The sequence below is a fragment of the Lathamus discolor genome, chromosome 3, assembly GCF_037157495.1.
Source record: "Lathamus discolor isolate bLatDis1 chromosome 3, bLatDis1.hap1, whole genome shotgun sequence".
NCBI lineage: Eukaryota > Metazoa > Chordata > Aves > Psittaciformes > Psittacidae > Lathamus > Lathamus discolor.
In genome coordinates, this window is record NC_088886.1 from 11191721 (window position 1) to 11217043 (window position 25323).

At 39.6% G+C, this 25323-nt stretch overlaps 1 protein-coding gene across 10 annotated transcripts in view; it reads right to left on the reverse strand.

Annotated features, from left to right (window-relative positions):
- Positions 1-25323, reverse strand: part of MAST2 (microtubule associated serine/threonine kinase 2) — a 203796-nt gene that overhangs the window by 48836 nt on the left and 129637 nt on the right. For 7 of the 10 annotated variants that reach the window (XM_065673460.1, XM_065673454.1, XM_065673449.1 and 4 more), the window contains 5 exons: positions 24123-24214; positions 16519-16594; positions 14016-14036; positions 11451-11529; positions 7360-7514 (listed from right to left, as the gene is read on the reverse strand). In XM_065673460.1, coding sequence (XP_065529532.1) covers positions 7360-7514; positions 11451-11529; positions 14016-14036; positions 16519-16594; positions 24123-24214 — 423 coding nt within the window. The remainder of the gene's footprint in view (positions 1-7359; positions 7515-11450; positions 11530-14015; positions 14037-16518; positions 16595-24122; positions 24215-25323) is intronic. The other 3 variants (XM_065673451.1, XM_065673452.1, XM_065673459.1) reach the window with 3 other exon arrangements.

A 25323-nucleotide genomic window follows, 5' to 3' on the forward strand; every position in this document is an offset into this window, starting at 1 on the left:
ATTTGCTTTAAAAAGTAAATTTACATTTATATTCAGATGTAATGACATAATAAAAAGAATAAAAGAACATTTAAATTCCAGACTTGCAAACAAGCCCTCTCCCACATCTAGCCTGCTATCTTTATCCTTTTTTCTCCCAGACCAAACCATCTGACACAAACACAGGACACTTGTTTACTGGCAGTCCATATGGAGCTGAAGAACTTGGCAAATACAGTTATTGAAGAATTTATTTTTATATAATGCATTATTTCTCTGCGTGATTTAAGTGAGGTATAAATTACAAGGATATATTTAGCCCTTTGATACTAACTACAGAAATACAGAGGCACATGCATACCTCATTTTAACATTAAAGTAGTCCTACTAAAATTTGTCCATGCTTAAGTATTTGATATCTTAGGGCTACAATAAAACATGAGGGGGTTTGCCTTTTGCTTTTATTTGTATGGATACAGGAAATTAAGAGCTCTGCAGAAATCATGCTACTTAAGCTGTCCTGCCAGGAGATGCAGTGTTTCCTTAAGGAGAGCCACAATGATACAGGAGTTTATTGGGTTTGGTTTTTATGATTCTGAAACAAAGTAGAGTCTAGGGATTGGCAATAAAGTAAACACTTCTGATCCCTTTATGTTCCTTGGGGACTGGCAGTTTTGGAAGCTGATTGATGCCACTTTTTGCAGCCTAAAACAACAGAGCATCCAAACAACTCTGGATAAAACCTAGGATCGAGATTCAAATTGTCATTCTAAATAAATCTGCCCAGTGTAACAGGTCAAATTAAAAGTCTAGCTGACTATAGCAAGACTGCAACATAACATACTGCACCGTAATTTTTTATGTTGATCCTTACCCTGGGAATCTACAGAAATAATTAGATGGATATTAACTAACCAAAGGCCAGGCACTGCTGATTACTTTGCAGCACCTTTGAGACACAACCAGGTGAGAAAGAAACCAGGACTGATAACTAAACCTGGGCAGGTAACTGAATGCCATGTAAGGAAATTTAGAAAAAGAAAGAAACAGGAGTTTAATACCTTTTATTGGCATGAAAGCTTTCCAAATGCAAGAGCTTCACACATCTATGTGTCACATTTTAGCGTGAAGTGTCCCTGCCCATGGCAGGGGGGGTTGGAACTTGATGATCTTAAGGTCCTTTCCAACCCTAACTATTCTATGATTCTATGATCTATCTACCACCAAAAACTTCAAGTACAGAACAAAACCAGACAACCATTTCAAGCCTCACAAAGGAACAGACTATTTCCTCTGAAACAGAGGACACAGACTGTGCATGTGCATAACATTTTAAGATATAAAGCAGGCTGCTTCTCTTGGTGTAGATAGGTAGGTCAAAGAAATTATTATTGTCAGTGTGTTTTTCATTTCAGCGGAGCAGGCGTTAGAAGAATAACATCCGTCTCTTAACAGCAGAATGAGAAACTACTCTCTCTTTCCCCCTTCTTCACCCTCCCTCCACTTTAGGAAATGATGTGGTGATAGACTTTCAGTGACATCTATCTCCCACAAAGGTCTCTAGCCTTCAACTTGTCAACTCGTGTCTTTATCTGATGCTAGACTGAAAATAGCTTATAGACAGCTATTTGAAGGAGCAGCATTTATAGTAATAAGTTAAATCTTACAAAACCTAGTTTAACTGTGACTAAATAGAACTGAGGTGTTTATGAATACCTAATTTTTCCTTCACTGTGACAGCTGTATTTATTAGGAAAAAGCAGAGGAGCTAAAAGCACCATGCTCCCCACTGCTTCCAGACTGTACGTAAAGGTTTAATGAGGATGTATTTACAGCATGTTACCAAATCCAGTGTCCATAGGAAAATGAAAACCATAGCCTTAATTTTTTGATCTCCATAAATAAGGAATTTCAAAACTAGAGAGCCAAAGTTGTATGAGGTAGAAACTAAGTTAAACCTGCTGCTGAAGGTGAGCAGAGTATCGGCTTTCCTCTTCCCCCAAGAAACAAGTACATAAATCTCATTAATTTGACCTCATTCAAATTAATTAATACTAGAAGTAAGTCAGAAAACTCCCCCTGGAAAAAGAAGACAGTGAAGGAGAAGCAAAAATGGACAATCTACGTCAAAAAGCCCATCAAACTTCAGAGCAAATACAGCTCAGTGCTTCATACAGACCACAACTAGACCTTGGGGCCTAATCCTGTTTCTGGAAAGGACAATGACCAAAGGAGAACTGAACTCAGCAGAGCAGGATCTGCTGAAGCCTGAGTTTATGCAACATGCACAGTAATAGTGAAATAAGTCTGAATTTATGCAACATGCACCATAACAGTGAAATACAGTTTCCCACAGAATTACAGCAACCTATACAATGAAGGAAATCTTGTAGAAAATTAAACATGTAACTTTGCATTATTTTTCAGTCTTTATTTAAAGGTTCCCCCTTCCTGCATAATCATAACCGAAGAGCACAGGAAGTCCACACTGAGCAGTTAATTCTAGTGCTGCTAGAAAAAGGGGGATCTGAAGCAGGCAAACAGTGAAACAGAAAACAGGCTTTCTCATCAAGCGCTTCGAAATTTCTGAGTTTTACATGCTTTTTGATTTCTTTAATTCATTTTTACAAGCACTGAGCTTCAGATACATTTAACCTGCAGACAAACACTATTTGTGATTGGTTTTGTATCAGGGAACTGTTTTCCAGTTCAGCCCTTCTTTATATTAGGAGTAACATTCTTATGAATGTTGCTCCTAATGACAAGCTACGCAGGGGATTGTCTAATTATCTGTATATATAAATAATAAATTAGCAAACAATAAATATGTAAGTATCTGTGGGTTAAAAGTTAAACAGGGGAAGTTTAGATTGGATATAAGGAGGAAGTTCTTTACTGTGAGGCTGGTGAGGCACTGGAATGGGTTGCCCAGGGAGGTTGTGAATGCTCCATCCCTGGCAGTGTTCAAGGCCAGGTTGGACGAAGCCTTGGGTGCCATGGTTTAGTGTGAGGTGTCCCTGCCCATGGCAGGGGGGTTGGAACTGGATGATCTTAAGGTCCTTTCCAACCCAAACCATTCTGTGATTCTATGACAACATTATGGGAAAGGGAATACATTACAATCACAATCTCTTTGAAAGTAAGGACCAATGAATTTGTCCTACAGACTAACACAAGGGCTGCGACTAGCTCTTTTCCAATACTTCAGGGTTTTTTTATGCATGCCCAGCAGAGACTGAGACTGATTTAGACACAAAACACTAGAAAGTAATGAGCAGTACACAGGGTAACTAAGAATATCCAGTTTTCCTATTAACAGAAAACCATAAAGATAGTGAGTGAAACCAGAAAGGAATAAATTTACAAGGAATCACTCTGAAGAACTTTTTTTAATCAAGTTCATAGAACTCATTGTCTTGAGAGAGAAAACTGAGACCACCGTGATCAGTAATGTAGTTAGAAAGTAGTTCCGTAAGCAACAGATGCCTTGTGCTTCAGAATATAAAACTATTCTCCCCTGGTAAACCCACGGCTGGGTGAATCCCTGTTCTGCAGGGAGCAAGTGCCTGCTTCTCTGCAGTTTACGGCAGACAGCACCTTCCAAACGCAGCAGCGTGAAGTGATGAAACCACCAAGGTTCCTCAAGCGGTTAAAGCTGATGCTTAAGTGCAGTGAGGCGAAAGAGCTCCACAACCTGCGGGATCAGTTTTTAAGATAAAAATGGACTATGGGGCCACCGGCGTGGTTCCACAACACCTTCTTCCTGTCTTGGGTATCTTTTTGTCAGATGCTCATTTTGGCAACAGGTATTTTCTAAGGATTGTCTCTGTATATTAATGGCAGGGTCTAGTATGTCAAAAGTCAGGTTGGAGGACTGCATTTAAAAAGCACTATCCAGCAAAGAGATGAAGGAGCATATTTGATTAAGGATGATTTCATCTATTTCAACTACATAAAAACTTACTGCTACGATCTTCAACCCTGTTCTCCCTAGAAAACATTATGCTGAAATAGAAAAAGAGATCAAGAAAAACGGGCAGATTGGTGGGCTGAGTGACTGCGCAAAGGCAGCTCCTGAAGAAGTCATTATTAGTTAACTCTGCTTTTATCTCTGACATTCTCCATGCATTCCCATGTGTTAGCAAAATGTCAAGTAAAGAGAACTGGGAAAAGATGGAGGGCAGCATCTCACGACTTAAAAAAAGAGTAATGATGCAAAGTTCGGTGCAAGAATTCCCTTTCCATGCATTTCACTCCTGGAAGAAAAGATCTTTTCCAGGGTAAGCCCAGGATTGTTCTAAATGAAGCGAATGTTTCCTGGGCATCTCTACTGCTCAATAACCTGGAGGAATTGAAGGCTGCATCACACACACATTAAAAAGAGAGAAGTCAAGAGCTCATACTTAGGAACTACATCTGCAGGTAATAAAGAAATACTCTCTTCCACTGAAGACACCCTGTAAGCACCAAAACAGGTGGGTCACACAGGAATATGTTCTTTTGTTTAGCATGTAAGTACTGGATCTGCTGGAGATAGATGAGAGAACAGTCTTTTGGCTTTAGGAACTAGCTTTATATGCCTGTCACACTTTTGGATTCCAGTGCTGGTCTCAGGCTACCTATTTATCCCCGCGTAAGAGAGCAGCCAGAAAAGAACCAGTGCCACTTCTCTGGTGTAGAATTTAGAGTATCTTCGGGCCTCACTGGCAGACACCTCACCAATGGAGGTGCTATCAACTTCTCAGTGTAGATCCACCAGTGTTATCCTCCACAACTGCACGCTTTGTTACTTTTTCCATCCACTTTGACCATTAAAACTGCTCTGCATGAACAGAACATTTGCAGCTAGGTATAAGAAAATGGTAAATTTCTAGTCAAAGTAGATTTTGACAGGAGTTACATCTAGGCAATACTCTCCTCTATCCAGAAGCAGAAAAGGATCATCTGATACTCCTGAAAAGGAGACCCTCAAAAATAACAGTCCAAGCATTTGACAGTGGCATCTCAAAATAAAAGTTCCCCTCTATAAAGACAGATGCAAGGTTGCAGTCATAAAGGATGAAAACTGAATACATGTTAACAGTCAGTCATAAATATCAGACCATCTTTTAAATTACAACGCTATGACTGCCAATTAAGAAAAACATCTGATGCATTTTGTTCATCTGCTTCCCATTACAGCCGATCAAATAAGCCCATTAAATGCTTATGGAAATACTACATTTTTAGAAAATTCCTGCTTAACTTTGAACTAATTAACAGCTCAGATTTTATTTTTTCATTTCTGAAGTAAGTAAAAATATCCTCTCACCAAGTGAGCCAACTTTATCGTGTGGGCAAACACAAAAGCAATCTGTGCAGTGAGTAAGGTCTGGTTCTCACATATTTCAGTACTTGTTTGTTTACAAGGACACACAACCCTCTGTCGAAAACGGTATTTACTCCTGCAAACACTGCTCCAATTGGTCACATTGACATATCAATTTTCCTTTGAGGTGCAAGGGCCAACATGAATGCTTGGGAGCAGCAAGGGTGCTTTGGAGCCACACAGTGCCACAGTGCTAGCAATAAGCAAAATGAAAAAAAACAAATCAGGCACAGTAAGTTTAAAAAATTAAACCACTTCATTCTAATCTCTGGCATACTAATAAGGCTGGCCATTATCACACTGAAAACCAGAGAGCTACCGAAAGCATTCAAGAGAGGAGGAGGATTAATCATAGATGTATGACACACTGAATTAATCCGGTCTCGTCACAAATTATAAACCTACTATATGATAACTCTGCTTTTAAATTGGCTCACAAAGGTAAAATTCCAGCAAGCTGATAATCCATATTAAAAAGGAAAAAATTAAAATTGGGCTCTTCATTTTATTGTTTATATCATTCTTGCATTAACAAGAGTGTCTCATGCTTCATTATGGCAACAGTAAAATGTCTGTGTTAGAAAGGACATTATTTTAGTGAAGTGTTGTCTACCTACACTAGCTGTCTTATCTATAAGGAATTAGTACTACTGCAGTTATGCTACTCAGCAATAGCATTAAAGAGTGCAGCAGGTCTGAAGTAGGACTACTGTTCAAAGAGACTTAGTACAAATCATATGACTAGTCTTAGTATATGGCAATTTGCAGAGATCACAGGCTAAGTGTGCTACTACCCAGAGTACTTACCTATTCCTGTAGATTACTGTGTAACTACACTTAGTAGATCCATATGCAATTACCATGCAGCCTGCACTGAAGTTTAGAACACACAAATAATTACAAATAATTATGAAAGCTCAGCTCTGCCATGACACAATACTCACCAGGGAGGTTTTCTGTTATCTTGGCCTGTTTCACATCCTATCACAAACCCTGGCCTACCTCCTGAGCTGGGCACACTAATTCAGTATTTCCAGCTGACAGAGTTTCTGAATCCTCCCCACTAATTTAAAGGTGATATCCACCTCTGACAACCTCAGATGAGAAGAAGGCAGACCTCACCTCCTTGTCCCCTACTTGTATGAATCCTTTTTCTTTCACAAGATGCTGTGTCTAGAGGTACACACTTCTAGACTTTCACTCACTTGGTCCCCCACTAAACGCATAGCAAAGCTTAAGGCTTTTGCCATGATATGAAATGTTTGTGGATTTATTCCACAAAGTTGTTGAGGCTTGCAAGAAAGATTGCCCAGAGAGGTTGTAGAATCTCTGCCCTTGGAGATATTCAACAGCCATCTGGACATGGTCCTGGGCAATCTGCTTAAGCAGGGGTTTGGACAAGATGACCTCCAGAGATCCTTTCCAACCTCAGTCATTCTGTAATACTGTGAAAGATGAGGTTCTAGTTGCTTCTGGTTTTAAGTACGGAAAAATCAGCTGTACAAGGAAATAAGCCCTGGAAAGCTATTGTTGAATAACCAGTTCTCCAAAGCAACCATAAAAATTATTCAACTGCTAACGCAGGAGAAATGTTTTCAGCACTATAACAAAATTCCTCTTGGGTGCAATTCCATTTAAGGTTTTGACTTGACCTACTCTAGTTTCCACAACCCTTCAGAAGCACTGCTGGAAAAGTTATTAACAGTGACTGTAACCACTTCCTTACACTCACGCAGCAAAATTCTGAGACGAAACTTCACTAAAGGGAATCTATCCTGTAGATTTAGCCCGAGACGCTCGTGGATCATGTTTTCGTGGAGTTATTGTGAAGATACGAAAGCAGACTCTGATGACCATTTTGCAACCCAAACTCTCAGCATCAAATGTACAAAATTTAGTTTCAAAACTATGTAACTAAACTACAATGACTTTTCTTAGATCTGAAAGCACACACAGAAATGCAATACATGCATCCAATATCTTAAACATTCAACAAACAAGCTGAAGCTCACCTGAGACTGCGAGACCGAGGCCTCAAGGCTGGAGAATGGCGCCCTTCCTCATCAGTGATGCTCTCAGTGCTGAAATGCTTTGTCAGGAAATGAAGTTCATCTGCCGTGGGCTGAAAGGGCAGCTGGTGCAGCTTCTCCTGAGATGAGCATGATGACTGAGTACAGAAAAAAATACAGAAAAGAAATGCACTAAACGCATGCATAGGGGTCAGCTAATGAATGGAAGAGGAACGGATTCTGCAGGACACTGCACACTCCAGCGGAAAAGAAAGCTATTTATCAGACCAGGTGCCTCTTTTTATTGTTCTCATTAGGCTAATCCAACCCTTCCATACAATGACAGAGCTGGTGAGATTAGGAAAACTTTTGAGAGAAGGCTAGGGAACCATTGCATCTGATTCTGGAACTGTTACATCTGATCATGCAAGTAATTTACTATGAGGAGAAAGAAAGGAAGGTACATGAGTACCAGTGCTACTCTGGGAAAGACAAGGAGGTTCCTGGAGTGGTGAGCAACTTTCTTTCCTTTTCCCTCATGCTCTCTTAGCTCAGGAGTTTCACTGGCATGCAGAATGCTATGGAGCTGTGTAGACATGAGAGTTTTTGCTGATTATTGGCTCTTATTGGAAATTGCTATTGTAAACAGTCAGGATTTTATTTCTCCCTTCCTTTACCCATCAGGCTTCTTCTCTAACGAGAAAGACACTAACACAATGTAGACAGCTGACTTTGCAGAGTTGTAAGATTAACAGACTCTCTCGTTAAAGAGTTAAAACAGCTCATTCATCTTTAAATACGACACGTCCTGTGATAATGATACAACATGAAACTGCTTTAAGCCTTGGAACCTCAAGAAACCTGAGATTAAAACAAATATTTGTGGAAGTTTTAATAACATCAAACATTGGATGTTTGGGGGGAAAAAAGGTGTAGGTCAACTAGCAAATGCCTTTTTTTCTTGTGTGATTTTGCAATGCCCCTTTCCATTTTACAGAAGGCAATACATTATGTAAGGACAAATTAAAAATCACCTTTAAAACCAAAGTGGGGGAGAAAAAGTGCTGAATAACCACAATAGCACTGAGTAACACCAACGGGCCTTACTAAAACATCATCTGAACCTAAGCTCCAAGGCTCCTTACTGATCTAATACGGAAAAACATGGCAAAATGTTTCCTTTTGCTACAATGACCCTCCCTCAAACTGTAAAGGACTGTATCCTAGCACCAGAAGTATTGGTACCAAGTAATTACACATTATATAAAATGTATGGCAAGCTTTAACATGCCTAGCTAGCTTCACTAGACTTATCTGCTGTTGACAGCTTTTGGAAAAGAAAGCTAAGAAGTATGGCCAAGCAATGAAAGCCAAATGCTGACAAGGCTTTTCACTGAGTCCTGCATGTTTGTAATACTGATAGCGAAGAGGAAATACTCTGGAAACACCTTAACCAGGTATATCCAAATTTTTCAAGGTAACAGCTATACTTGAAATGAATTAAAACTAAACAGATTGCTGCAGATCCTGAGGAATTCTAGCCAGGATTGAGACGGAGATCTAAATCTGAGAACTTAGAAACCTAAAGACCATATTCTTTAATAAAAATATAACTGGATTGGCTTCAGATCCCAGATCTACTCCCTCTGCACTGAATAGAGGTTTTTACAGAAAAGAACTCTCTTGAAAGCCTTGGGATATACATGAACTCTCCAAATGTGGCTGGAACTGGAAGCTGCCACTTCATAAGTTTTCCTTCAGGCAGGTCTCGGTGCAGGGATCATATTAGGAAGTCATCTCCAGCACACAGTCCACACAGTGATGACTATATAGAATGTGTATCGGCTTACACTGGCCTAATCCACACTGAAGCCAAGATGAAGAGGCTGGGTATTTGACAACCCCTTTGCTCACAGTTATTCTGCTGTGCACACTGCTTATGTCAACAGAGGAGGAACTGCTAAAGACAGAGTGTTACAAACCTGCATTAGCAGGTACTCAAGTTCTGGCATTACAAATATGCATCTTATTCAAAACAAATTTAAACTAAACCTACCACATTAAGGGAAGTTAGCACATTACAAAACACTGGCATTAGAAAAAAATCAAAACTGACAGTCTAGAGAAAGCATTAAAAACTTTATCTCTCTGAACAGCAAAATCCATGGGAAAGCAGTGCTAGTCAACTCATGGGTGACCAAACAAAATCCTCCCTCCACTTCCTCTCCTTAAAGGCAATCAGATCACAAAGTCTGTAATTCCAGAGTATAATTAAAGAAAGCCCCGAAGATAAAGACCTGAAGATAAAGATGATGAGAATGGACTTTCTTCTGCCAAGGGCTTCTCTAGCAATCTTAAGGCATACAAGCTTTCAATAAAAAAGTGTGAAAGCAAAGTGAAACCTTTCTGAAGTATTGATTTTTAAGTAATTACATCCCTGTATTCAATATTTGCAGCAGTCTAATACGAACATCCTCTGGTGTCTTAATTATAGATGCAGAATTAGCCAACTCTTCTCCAGTAAAAAAATTTCAGCTAACATTATAGTAGCTTATATGTTACTCTCCATCTAGAAAATGGATAGAAGATGAGATGTAACTGTATATTGGCCCATTCAACCGACTGTTCTATATTTACCTAACTTGAAAGAAGGTCTTCTCCAGCTTTTTCAGTGTTGGTTTGATGATATATATCTGGTCTTCATGATGTGTATGACAAGGATAAAGTGTATTTTTTAAGTGTCTTCCCTCATTTGGAAGGAAAAAATAAAGCAGAATCTACAGATTTCCACTGCCTTTTGACTTCTCACACAGGAGACTGAATGCTTTTTTTGGTGCCTTCTAACAGGACCGAAAAAAAACCCCAAACAAATCCAAAACCATCAAAACCCCGACTGTCTTGAAGGACAAAAGATAACAAATTGTGGAAACTGTGCGAGCTAGAGTCTGTGCAAATGTGTCTGAATATACGAAGCTACAGAGGTGAGAGTAACATTGCAAAATCAAATCTTAATCGTACCAATTCATACTAACAGGAAACTTTAGACCACAATTTCTTCTCTTGCTATCTAGACTGAATTTAATACTTGCCTCCTAAGGAACTGTGATGATAAATTTGTGTTTGAGAGGCATTAGAAACTTTATAGATTAACTTAATAGAACAGACCATTGTTCTCACAGGAAAAACAATGATACTGCATTCAGTGTAAGATCTGCATAACGTATTGTATTGAGTCCTAATTAATGCAGGTATTGCAATTAGAAGCATATTCTAAATATAAAGCAAGATGATCAGTAGAAATATTATGGAAAGAGGCAGTGATATGCGACCACGCAGTTGAGGACACTCACCATAACACACATACAAAAGAGTGTTTCATTAAGACTGTATAGGCAGCCCTAACAGTTCCAATGTTTCCATACCTGGCTTTCCAATGTTGTTATGTGGATAACCACAACATCTAGTACACATGAACTAAAGAATAAAATGCATTGTATGAAGCATCTGAGAGTTATAAGGGTTAACAGGGGGTGCTGCTACCTTCCTGGTAGTAGTGACGTACTTGTCTTTTGAAAGTACAGAACTCAAGCAAACTGCAGCCAGCCTTTCTAATGACGTGTAAGAATTGAAAAGCTTTATTAGGAGATTCAAATTCTTGGAGCTGAGTAACAGAGGTTTATTATCAATTGTTCTTTCTGCTAGCCTAATAGCAGTGATTTTCATACTAAGAACTTGAAAGCAGACAAGAATTTCATTTCCCAGTGACAAAAAAAGCTAAGAGCTGGCTAGTAATTATGTACTATCTCTTAAGAGTCCTGCCACTTCGGAGACATTGTGCCTCTCAACTGATCAGTCGAGCCAAATGCTGCACTGGGATTTCACCAATGCTAAAGGCAAAGTGCAAGATGGTAGGAGCTGGGAAATGGAGGAAAAAGCAGCAGAACCAATAATTAAAATAATTTTTAACATAATTAGTATATTAAATAATGTTAGCAAAAAAATGAATATCGGATATTTTAGTAAAGACTCAGAAGCTGATTTGTTAGGGTGTATTTGTACAAACTGAACTGCTTGGAAAAGTTTGTGTCACTTACCGAAACTGTTGAACTGGGAGTGTTTGTTCCATATCCAGATGAAGGAAGGGAGGCCAAGGACCAGCGGCGTCCATCCGTTCTGGAGAAAAGAAGTAAGGGAAATTACTGTCAGGGATATACTCTGGCTCCATCTTGGGGGAAATCACATTTTCCCACTCCAAATCTCTTGACCTCCCATTATATTAAAGTCTCAAGTTATTCGGATAAATCAAGTGCCCCATTTACAATGACCTTTGTGAGAAACCAGCTAGGGCAAGTTTTTAAAAGCAAAAGTAAATGACCTTGGAAAGCATAAAGCAAATGGGCATCAGATTCCTGCATTAAGTAGATGCTTTGTGAATGTTACCAGTTGTGCAAAAATCGGGGTTTCTACACCAGACAAATGAAATCAGAACATTTCAAACTTGCTATGCTTAACACAATTAAAGTTTAAAATTGAGGGGGAAAAGTCAAATTAGATCAGGAATCAACTGAAAGTGGATTCATTTGTTTAGTTAGTCAGAAGGTATCCTGCCTAGCACGTAACCTGACACAGCTGGTGGATTAAATCCACTACAGCAAATCTGAACAGAGCGAAGGTGTCCTCTTGAAATACAGAGGAGAGAGAAATCAAAGACATCTCACCTAGGGTCTCTTTCTCCTCCAGTCAATATAACACTAGTAGTTATTTCCCTATGGCAGCCAAAGAAACATGACACTCAGGGAAAACAGCCAGAACATCCCAGAGATACTGCAGAAAAGGCCTTGTTCTACCAATGTCAAAACTGAGGAACTACACAACTGTTTTGAGAAGAATCAGTAATGACCTCTCTGAAACCCTCTTCTCCCCTCAAAACCTGCCTTGGTGAGGATGGAAACCGAACTACATTCAGCTCAGTCTCACAGCTCTTTTTCTGCCCTGATTTCATTTCAGTCTTGCACACAATTTTGTGTCCTATAATGGACAAATGTGTCCTGTGGCAATGGGATGGATGTTAAAGAAGTCTCTTCCTCACATCTGTTTCCATTGGCTTGTTTCTTTTATTAAAACAGATCATCTTCACTTTCTGACCAGTTACTGATAAATCAGAACAATTCATCATTCTAGCTTTGGAACGATTTGGGGTTTTTTTTCGTACATGTGGATACAGTGCACTTGCAAGTGCCTTATGAATAGGATGTTTGGTACAGGTCTGAAATAGTGCTTAGTGCTTATTAAAAACTTGACTGTTACCATCCTCACAGTAGTATTTCTCACCCCACTATCCACACCCATTGAACCTCATCCTCAGAAATAAGTCCAGTGCACATCCAGACATAAATGCCTGTTTCTGTTTTTTATAGATCTAGTTCCTTTTACTTTCAGGCACCGATACACACCACTCCTCTTTGTCATCTATCTTAGAATAGGAGGGAAATAAACTCACTGCTTTACATCACTGAAAGAATTTCATGTCAAAGGAGTTTTTAAAAAGACTCATGCTTCATGCATTTAAAAGAAGATAATCAAGCTGTAACACAGATTCCTACTGCATGCGTATGTTATATCTAAACCCCATTTAGCCACAGGTGATGTTTTCTTTGGCAAGACAATAACACATAAAAGAACAATCTCAAGTAAATCCAAGAGAAATAAAATTCTTTTCTTAACCCTGAAAACTAACAGATCTCAGCGTCACAGTTGCTGCATGATGTGGTCAGTGAGTGAACACCAGACTTCAGTGATCTCCATTCAGCTGCCTGAAACATACATTTAGGTCAGTTGGGACCCTCAATCCCAAAGCAAGACAGCATGTTACTGTCTCAAACAAGTCACCAAACGTTTGCAAAAGGAAAGCCTAATCCCTTTCTTACTGACTTGCCTAAATTGTGTATGGAAATTACATCAGAACTTTCATTTTGACGAAGTTTAAAGAAAAAAGAAATCTTTCTCAGTTAGAAAATTAGAGGATACCTCTTCATGCTTGGGCTATTTTCTGCTGATGCAATCTAGGCAAGCAGTGTGCTAAGCAGTCAGGACAAGGCATATCAGCTCTAGTCTAGCAGAAAAAAGTGGGATAAGAGCAGAAATCACCCAATCAAAAGCAATGGGAAAAAGACTACAAGGAAATTCCTCCTTCATTTATGCAAAGCATTTCAAAGTTACTGCAGTGTTTTGCTAATAAACAGATTTTTGGAAAGACCTTGTGCAATGCTGCTGCAAGAAGAGATACTTGGAAAGACTTTTTAGGTCTTTAATTTTATTTATCATACTCCCTCTGCTAGTAAAATAAAAACATGTGAACAACAAATCTGGCCTCTAAAACGGCATTTTAATTAGTTAATTAAGGAGGTATTTTTATGGCAGCTAAATGCTATTTAATGAACAGTAGATCAATTTCAAAACAAGAAGGTGCTAGAAGAATAACACATCTTCTCTAGAGCACTACCTGTTTAGCATTTTAAGCCTGTTTTGATTACCACAGAGTAGAAGCTGAATGCCTAAATGGGGTTATTACAGCACAAACTCATTAGGGACGCGGGCTCAGCTGCACAGAAGCATAGCTCATACACACACACAAGCAACAGCAATACAATACACATTACCTGTCTGCTCTGTGTCCGTGGCTGTATGGAAGAAATTGCACAATGATAGTCAGAGAGAAAGAAATAGAAGATACCCATGGTTTCTGAAAGAAACCTCATCTTCTGTTACTGCTATTCTACTAATACCACTTTTAGTGAATATGGACAGAATTAAGCACATATTTCTTTATTCAAACAGGATTCCTGATCATGCTAACTTTGTGGCTATGACACAGTCACTGAAAGGGTGTCTAGCAAGGGATTTCATCGAACTATGGACAATCTTGCAGCACACCATAGTGAAATTGGCTTTACAATAAAATGAGTCTTCCAAACGCTCTTCCTACTCTGTCCCAAGAATCAACCCATCCCAGGGCTATAATGAAAGAATTAAATTCACAAATGATGTCGAAACTGGGTAATAAATAAAGAAATTATACAAAAGCTAAGATGCAGAAAATCATCAACAAATCGTTTCTGTGCTGGCAACAGGAGGAAATCAGGTATGAACCACCTCTTTAAACCTACCCAACGCTGATCAGTGTACAGTGAAATATCCATTTGTCTGTGGCAACAGAGCACCAACATTGCAATTATTTAATACCATCATATAGATGTTACTCTGATAACCATTATGTGATAATCTAATAAATACATGTCGGTATTGCTGGCATAGCTATTCAGGATGTAATGCAAGTAGAAAATAGAAGCAAGCTTCTAAAAAGAGCTGTGCTTAAGTGTTCTTTTCAGTGACAGAAAACTTAGAAAGCAACATGCATACTGCAAAATGAACCACAGTATCCGATGGAAAAGACTTAACCTTTATTCATCTGTTTCTTTTAAAAAATAGATTTAAAGGAGGAGAAGTGTGAAAGGGCATCCTTCAGGGTTTTAGTATTAAAACCTTCATTGGCTGCTTGAAGTTTTAAAAAGCAAAGATACTGAAACATCAAGTTGAAATAGGACGTTGAAAAATTACATTAAGTTTTGACAGTGGTTTCAGCTACAACTTTCCTCCTGTGTTCCAGGGTCCAGAACTCCAGATACTGTGAAAACTGGTAATAACTCAGTTGATTTTAATAGAGATTTAAATACACCCAGACCAAGCTCAGATAGCTCTTTAAAAACAAAGATGGATGCCATGAGTCCAGTTGAATTGTTTTACCAGCAGGTAAACCACTGATTTTTCCCACTAAAGGAACGGGAAAATACATGTCCTGTTGGTCACATTTTACATGTGTGAAACGTGAGTTTTCTTATTTTTTCCAAGTTTTTTCTTACGTAAGCCCTGAAGACCAAAGTCTACTTCAAACAGTATTCAAGGACACCAGGTCTTCTAGCAAATCACCACAATGGAGAAAAGCTCTGGGATTTACCTGCTGTTCAGATAAAGCATGTACCTTATTTCACCAAATCCTAACTCTTTATTCTCCTTTGAAGTCTTGCGACCTATCATTTTTCTAACTGCTCCTCAAGCTAAATCTGTCATTTTCGGAAAACCCGCTTCCCCTCTGGATGATCACACATTTCCCATTCTCAGATCATTTTAACACAGATTGGTTTTTCTTCCCAGCAGAGGCAGAGTTTAGCAAATCCAGAATATTTTCCCTACACATGAATCTCACAACCCTGCTACTATGCCCAAACCCGCTTGGGATCTCTCTTTTTTCCTATTCATTATTTCTCCACAAAAATCTAACTTTCTGTATCATTATCCATTTCTCCCTACCTGCTGGGATACAACATTCAACATACCATTTGCCTGCTTCTCCCAGCTGCCCCTATTCTTTCTATCTTATTCCTTACACTAAATTCATCACTGTAGCATCAGCTTTCTTTCCATCGGTTTGATATACAGTGTGACCAGCATTTGTCTAGCATTTGCTGCAGGATAGATGATAGCTTCACATTCAGATCTCTCAATGCTGCTGCTCTTCTAGACACTCTTGCAGCATTAGAATTTCAATTACCAACTATCTTCCTCCTTAGGGCAATAATGTACTCCTGACACCAATGCCCAAGCCAGTAGGGAAAAACATAAAGTTACTACCAGTTGGAAGGCAGCAAATGAATGCACACACAGTTGCGTATGCCTAAATTTAGGTACGTTTACATCTTTGCGCTGACATAGCAGAGATCAGTATATTCTGAGTACACCTCAGTTATTCAGTAAGAACATCATCCAGGACTACAACTAAAATAAGATTATCCCAGTCATAACTCAGTTTAATGTCATTATGACTAAACAATTTGTCATCTCACATGCCCTACATGTCATCCTTTTGGGAGAAGGTTGTCTCCTCCCTAGGGAATACTGACTACTTAATTTACTTCTATCTTTTTCTAGGTCTGAAAAGCACTGAACACATTCTGGGTGCTGCCCAAGATGTAAACCAAAAACAGTAAAATAAAATTGGAAACAGAGAAAGTAAAACACAATCAAAAAACTTCCAACCCATAGGCCATTTCTAACTAAAAGTATATAGACTATTTGCCAGTCCAAAGAGAATAGATCCTGCCTTACCTTCGGGCAGGAACAAAGGAAAAGTGAGCAGGTGCATTTGGAGAGAAGTTCCTGGGACTGTCCAAAGGGCTGCTACCTGTTTGAGAAAGTGGGAAACAAAAACAAAACACCCAAAACCCATTTAATTCGCACTTGCAACAAATGGAGTAAGTTTTCACTGTGCAGAAAGACTACGAACTGCAAGCTGTGATAGATAACTGAAAACATGGAGCTCTGAGTCTGTGATCATTTCAGCATTAGTTTGTTATAGAACTGTTCTGATACGGATGTATCAGTATTTTCCTTCCTTTTAAGATAATCTCAGGTGTACACTTTCTTTCTTACTTTCAGATGAGTAATCTACCACTCAAACATAATACAGTCTTTTAATACTTTGCAGTAATTTCTATATATAAGCTTTTCCTAGCACTTCTCAATGAAAAACCTGAGTTAGAAATGTCATTGATGACAGTTTCGGGACTAATAAATACTAAGAAAGTATCTGTTCACAATGTTATGTCAAGGCTGAATGCAAAATTCACTGGGGGAAAAAAAAAGACATACCAAAGGAACTGCACATGATAACAGAAGGACTAGACACATGTAAGATGATCAGGCTATAATGTATCGGCACGCACCTTCACTACCACTTTTCTGAAATAATACTTCTACCAGGAAAATTAAAGTTCCAGTGAATTCATTCAGCAAGGATAAAATAACACTTGGTTTTCTCTTGGCAGGATAGTATTTTCTCTGGGCTTTGTCATACGATGTGTAAGCATATGGTTGGTAAGTGGCATATTGCAGTGTATTTTATTGCAAAGTAAAAAGCAACCATTTCACAGAAAGCCCTTCTGAAAGCCAGACTCATCTACAGACTAACTGCAGAAACCTTTGAAATTTACGGATGAATTAGAAGCTTCATGTCAGTGAGTGTGCTTTCTATCAGGCATATTCTTAAGTGGTTTGCTCTTTCAGATCCTTAATACAAGCACAAAAGAGAAACTGTACAGGGCAAATATATGCCAACAGCAATTTTTTTTGCGCACAGACAGTAAAACAACATTAAAATAAGAGCAGGAAAACTAAATAGATACCGGATAAGCAATATACTGCAAGGTATACTGCAACTGTGCTCATCAGAAATGTTTTCTAATTTACATCCTATATAAAACTGATTCATTTTAAAAGTCAGGTTGAAAAGTTAAACTCCAGTGATGGGTCATATGCAAAGGATTTGTCTCTGCTTCAGAAGTACCAGGTACCCAGCTTGCCCCCAACCCTGGACTGCTTGTGAGATTACAGCCCCATCCATCACTGTACTGAAATTTAGTCTTAAGGTGCATTAATTTCAACCCAAGTTATTAATACACCTTAACTGTTATGCTTAGCAGAAACGGCATAGAAGCACTGTGCTGGGTTGCAGGTAACATTCACTCACACTTCACCTATGCAAATGGTTCACAAAGATCTGCAGTAGCATCTCTCCACAACTTCCTGTGAGCAAGGTGTGTGCACACCTGGCATACATGCCTGGGCAGGCAGGGAGGAGAGGGAGAACAAGCTGATACCTTCTGGGGTGTGAGGATGGCCCCAGCACAGCACAGGCCTGCAAACTCCATCTGCTCTACAAGTCTACGAGGGGAAAAATAGCAGCTGGCTGAGACTAAAGCAGCCCCGGGCTGATGTAACATGTGTCAATGGGTGATGAGAGAACTGGAGGGGTAAGTGAATTCCAGACCACTCCACCGTCTGCTCCATCAAGAGCAAACTGAATTAAAAACAAAGGCTTTGAGCAACAGGTTTGTTTTCTTTTGGGTAGGTTTTCTTTTGTGTTGTTAAGAACTAACAAGGAGTTCGCAGTGTAATATAACACAGTGCAAGTCTTCACCCAAAACTGGGTACCATTTAACCCGGTGCATCCCAAGTGGAAAGGGGAGAGAGTGATCAGAAATCAGTAACTGGGTAAGTTTTTAGTGCTTCATTTATTAAGCTTTGACTCATTTTAATCGTTATCGTCACAGTGCAAAAAACAGAGACATTATGCTGCTTTTGAATTAAGAGAAGGCTGGTGGTTTGACAGTCTGCAAACCTACAAGAAAGATGGATGAAGGCTACAATAGCCACAAACAGAACAACTCAGTGGTGCATAAACAGATGTCCTGGTATCAGCACACAGCTAGGGTAAGGGTCACCATTTACTTGCTAGCAGAAAGCTGAGGAAACATTTTAGATCAAGATGAAATGCAGCATGACTGATGCCTTTCCATGGTTATGTAGATGCAACAAAGCAAGGAAGACTGCCAGCTTTGGTGGGAACCTTGGCCTTCCCATTTGCAAGCTTTACTGTCGCAAACTACTGCATCAAGATGATCTTTTTGAACAAAAAGCCCATTGCCCAATGCTGTTATAAACAAGCAATGAACTGTCACTGCCTTTTTATATCTTCATCAATCTCCTGTAAACTTTCCAGATTACAACCAAAATAGGATTTCAGAGTAACTGAGCAAATTGGGTAATGAGAGTTTCTATATTTTGAAACAAAGCATGTGGGTGTTCGCACTCTTCTGAGCCTGCACAATTTGGTAAGAAGATACTACTAATTTTTAAGCAACTCCTTTGTCAGATTTATATTGCACATTTCCTTTCAGACACTGGAATTTTAATTAGATCCCCAGTGAGTTCCTTCTAGTTTTAAAATGAAAAGCAATTAGTTTTCTATTCAATTCAAGTCTGGGTGAAGCTTTTAAAGCAACAACAGGGAGAAGGGGAATTACTACTTTCCTTAAAATTTCCCAGTACTGCCGCATCTGCTCCAGTTGAAGGAATTTTAATAAGAGAAGCAACGGACTTATTCAGCAAGACTGATCGAAATCCTATTTATTCTGTTAGCAAAGGTAAATTCCCCTGTTGCTCAAGGGTTACGGTTGGCTACTACTGAACCTGAAATGGCTGTCTCTAGGGAGGCTGTTACACAGAATGATTGCCCATTAGGTAAATCAACACAGTTACATGAGCGTTAATAATTCAGGCAAGAGCCTCTACATCTTCCGGACACAGGAAGAAGGATGCAGCCAAAGCATCTGTACATCTGCTACCCTCAAAATACAAAACCGAACCTTAAGGGCAATAAACAGGTGACAGCCTCAGCTACCATCTGCAAACATGACACTCATGAGATAGGTAATGATTCCAAAAACTCACACTAGAACCATTTTGTAAAACGTGCTTCTGAGATTTGTAAAAATATATAAAAAGTGTCATAGAATGGTTTGGGTTGGAAAGGACCTCAAGATCACCCAGTTACAATCCCCTACCATGGACAGGGATGACTCACACTAGACCATGTCACCAAAGGCTCTGTCCACCCTGGTCTTGAACACTGCCAGGGATGAAGCATTTACCATTTCTCCGGGCAACCCATTCCAGTGCCTCACCACCCTCACAGTAAAGAATTTCTTCCTTATATCTAACCTGAACTTCCCCTGTTTAAGTTTAAACCCATCACTCCTTTTCCTATCGCTACAGTCCCTGATGAAGAGTCCCTCCCCAGCATCCCTGCAGGCCCCCTTCAGATACTGGAAGGCTGCACTGAAGTCTCCACGCATCTTCATATCTCCAGGTTGAACAGATCCAACTTTCTCAGCCTGTCTTCATACAGAAGGTGCTTCAGCCCCCTGAATCATCCTCATGGCCCAGTACAAATACAAAAGACAAAGATGTTGTGATCTTCTGTGTAGGATGTTATTTGCTGAGTATTTATACAAGCAGCTAAAGACCTCACCGCATGCTACAAAATTAGCTGTTTTCTAGCAATGCATATCTCAAAATGACCAAATATTTTAAGCACCCTGTGTACCACCTGCCCCATACATAGTGCATGCCATGGCACTCTCACACCATCTGAGGATCACACATGAAATGCTGATGCATTGATAACCAGGACAACACCTGCCTAATCTAAAAATAATCAATAAATGAAGTCCTTTGTAACAGCCATTCTTCCGCCAGAAGGTGGAACTGAACTTGCAGTGTAAGAGCAGAATCATTTAATTCGGTACCACAGCGCTGCCTGTGAGCAGCTCCCTCCACCTGCTATTATAGATGGGAGCAGGATAAAGGTCCCAGCAGTAACCAGCATCTCCGCTAGAAGCCAGCAAGCAACCTGGCTACTTACAGTTGTGGAAAGTAAACTTTAAAATAGCCTGAACTTCAGTTATCCAACTGTGAGAACCTCTCTCTTTCATCTCTATATTTCTCTCTTTCATCTCTATATTTCATCTATTTTTTTCATCTCTCTTTTTCCATCTCTTGTAAAGATGATGTTGCTTCTTTGATTGATTTTAAGCTTTTCATTTTCAAATACAATCTAATGGTAACTTAGTATTCAACCTCATGAGGGATCCTCTCTGTAATTTTCAGATTTAAAAAAATGGATTCGAGGAAATACAAACAAATGTAAGGAATATACGTATGTGTACTTATTTTTCCTCTGATTTTGAAAGAAACACAATTTAGAATAAAAGGATCATTTTCAAACCTGTATTCCTAAAACTGGGCACTTCCAAGTCTGGGAGACTAAATAAGCAGAGTGAGTTTCCCACAGAGTCAACAAGCTGTGGCTCTCTATACCAAGGTCCCAGCTCATTTTGGAAAACCTCATTTCATGCAGTTTGAATTAGCACACTTCAAATCCATTAAGTGTTCTTGAATCAGAAGTGATTTTATGGCAGAGTTGCAATTGTTTGGAGGTACTTTCATCTCAAATGTTGAGATCTTTGAAGTATCACTTTTCTTTTCAATTTTATAGAATATGAAATTTCCTGGATGCTGTTTTAGAGAGTATCTGCCTGGATTACTGTTCACTAGGAGGTAGGTTTGCCAGATAGACAATCAGCTGCGCAATATCACACCCACTGACTTTTACATTACATACAGAAGAATAACTCCTTAGGCTAGTGCCACACAGGGCTTGATTTCAGAGTGGTTTCTGAATGGAAACGTTTTAGAAAGCCTCCCTGACTTCTCTGCATGTCTGCTGCTCCTTTGATTCACAACAGAGGCTCAGAAGGGACGTTAAGAAGACAAGAGAAAAGAAGCCAGGGAAAGGTTCCAGCATTTCTTAGTAACTTACCAGTGTATGTGCCTGAACAAACAGATTGATAGATTCTGTTCAAATACTAAACAAATATCACAGCCTGTTCTCAGATTCACATCTCAGATATGGTATTTCTTAAGAAAATATTTGTGACTCTAAATTTCATCTACTTTTGTCTCTTGAATAAATTAATTTTCCCAGGGAAGGCTCCTAAATATAGAACTAGTAGAGAACTCAAATTACACGCAATTTATCTTCCTATGCTCTACTGGCTACTCTTGGAAGTCACAAAGGATGTGCTTTTAATTAATAGTTTTAAATCCCATATGCAACATCAGCACAAAAATGGAAATATTTGACAATTACTGCTGAGGAAAGATGGGATACCACTGATTAGAGCTACTCTTGTTTCTAGAACACACTTCCATACTTCATGCTGTGAGCTTGTAAAGAACGAGACAGCTTCGAAACCAGTAAGAGCAATTTTCCATAGAATCATAGAATAGTTAGGGTTGGAAAGGACCTTAAGATCATCAAGTTCCAACCCCCCTGCCATGGGCAGGGACACCTCACACTAAACCATGCCACCCAAGGCTCCGTCCAACCTGGCCTTGAACACTGCCAGGGATGGAGCATTCACAGCTTCCCTGGGCAACCCATTCCAGTGTCTCACCACCCTCACAGGAAAGAACTTCTTCCTTATATCCAATCTAAACTCCCCCTGTGTAAGTTTTAACCCGTTACCCCTTGTCCTGTCACTACAGTCCCTAATGAAGAGTCCTTGCCCAGCATCCCTATAGCCCCCCTTCAGACACTAGACAGATAAAAAAAGCAAATCAAAGACAATATAAATGTTTCTACTGTGAACATTTCCGCATTTGTTTTCTAAGCAATGATCATGTCAACATCTTGTTGCAATCTGCCAAGCAAGGACACTTCTTTCATATTCTGAGGAGCATCCTTCTCCGTCAGTTCAGTTACAGGCTTGTACAGCTAATTTAGAATTCGGTAAATCCAGCACATACATCAACTCTAAGAACTAAGTAAAGAGCACAGTGTAACTCAGAGTAGAATCTCTACCAAGAAACAGCCTCATTAAAACCAGATTTCACAAAGCTATCCCTACCATAATCACACACAACAGAAACAAGGGGATTTGAAGTGCAAATTTTTAGCCCTGCATTGTATCTGAGATTCTAAAGCAAAATGAAAATGGTTTTAATATACCACTTCTAAGATTTTGTTAACATTTGCATTTAAAAATCACAGGCCATTCAAAAAGAACAATGTCATTAAAGTCATTCCTTAGCCTTCCATGACTGGGCTTTCTTTAAAGCATCTTGAGCAAATATGACAGGTTTTTATGAAAGCTTAGGGTGGTTGAGGCTTTCATGGGCATCCCTGAACAACTTTGGTCTTCTTTTTCCTTTCAGCAGGCTGGATGTCACTTCTTGAGATGCAATGCTCTGCAAACAGAAGCAGATGGTTCCTTCTAGCTGAGCTACTCTGAATTTGCTGTTCTTTCTCAGCATTTCCTTAGCTTCAATCTCCAGAAAGTCTTTACAGAACATACTGCCATGTAGGAGGAGAGTCTGATTACAATAAAAACAGTTACTTCTCTTACATGCCACAGTGGTGTGTTTCCAGACAGGCTCTATTGTGGGTGACGTGCCACAAATGTTCCACCTGTTTCACACAACTGACTGGAGCCTGTTAGGGCCATACCTGAAGCCCAACCATCTTTGCTGGCATTTTGAAATCTCAAAAACAAAGTAGTCACACATCACCTACCTCCTTTAGCAATAAAAACAACAAGGGAACATGCTGTTCAGGCAAGCTGTTCAATCTGCATGCATGATCCTGTCTGAAAATCTGTAGTTACTGTAGGCTGAACTATCAGTCTTTATTCTATAGAAAGAACTTCTCCACACACTGTACCTTCACGACTAACAAGCAGTTGCCCATTTGCTCTGAAATGAGCATTTCCCAGTTGCTGCCACGGTAGAACTGGCAGTAATGTAAAAAAAGAAAAGCATTGTAAACATCTCACAGTGCTCTAAGTAGCAGGTAGAGACCGATAAGATGGCACACTGCACAGCTGATAGACTGCTGGAGGCAAACAGAAGCAAGCAGGATGTTTCTCCTTGTGAGAACTGCAGTGAACACATCACTGGCACAAGCTAACCATGTTAGAAGACTCAAAACAAGATATTTACTTCAATGTATGTATTTTATTTTATTTTACTTCATTCTCCATCACATGTTCTTTCGCAGGATGCTAGAGGACCGAGTCCCCAGGAAGAGGATGGATATGGCAGCAAACTAGAAAGTACAGAGCAGATGAGGACATAAAACATTTCTTTTGAGACTAGTGACCCTCTTAAAAGCTAGAAAAGGTGAAAAACTACAGTCAGATTAAGTTTCAAAGAGCATACTTTGACACAGAGTATCAATACAGTCAAACTCACTACAATGAACACTGACATTTTCCTAATGATGTCCAAGTAAAGCAGTCCTAAGAAGTTACCTGCGTGTCCATGAAGAGGGGAATGTGGTCGCGGGAGAGTTGGAGATGTGCTGGATGTTACAATCAAGCTCTTTCTGTTGCTTGTCCGACAGCTGAAAGAAAGAAAGAGAAACTATAAGGCACGGTCAGATGGACAAAAGCACCTGAAGGCAGAACATCTTTCAGCTAAGGAGGAATCTCCCAGCGTTTAGGTCGGTAGCAACCCTACAAGGAAGGAAGCAAACAGGGACAAATGGCACTTTGTCATCAATATTAGTTTTAATATGCTGGAAGCAATATAAAAACTCAAACTCATGCTGCACAGGCCACTAGAGATAGCAGACAACAAATTTCCCAAATCTGTGCAACTCATGCTCTACAAATCACACCAAAAGCAGAAAACTATGAAATACCCCAGAGTGCTTTGCTTATTCCTACCAGCGTCTAACTTAGCAGATAAATTTGTTACAATTATTGGCTATTACTGTAAGAAACCAGAGCATATTCCTTAGGGTAGAGTTAAAATTACAAAGCGTTGGCACTATTCAGCAGATGAGCAGGATTACCAATAAAACTTAAAACCCGAGATTCAAGAGTCTTTGTGAACACAGCAATAGAAAGCTCTGCAAAGCAAGTTTCAGATAAGCCCTCTTCTGAACCAGCTCCCCTCACTGCCATGACTTGTTCCAGCAAAGAAAGGAATACTTTGGTATGAAGCAGTTCAGAATGGGGTTTCTCCCCACTTGAGTTTCAGAACTTAGCCAAAGAAAGAGAACAATGCTTTCTTCCACTTGCTTTCCAGCCTGTGATTGCTAGTAGCAAACATCTAGCTCTAAAGATGATAGAAGGAATTGCAATGGGCAAGGGAAAGATCTTTAAACCTTGGGAGCTGTGAACAACTAGATATTTAAATCCCTTTGCCATCACCACTTTTTCTGTTATTTAAACACAATAAACAGTCCAGGTTCCCAGCAAAATCTCACAACTAAGTACTAAAGCTACGTACATTTATTTACTGCACCTCTAACTTGCTTTCTCGATGGCAGAAACATATCTGCTTACTTCAGCAGTTCTCAAAACAGGCAACTAAAACCATATTTGTCTTGGTAGGGAGTGGGAGAATAGGCAGGAGCAGCGAAGGCTGAGCTGAGGCTGAATCAGGAGCTCACTGGCCCAGCTCTGGAGGTGTCCCATGAAGCTCCCTGCTGGGTTACCGCAGACA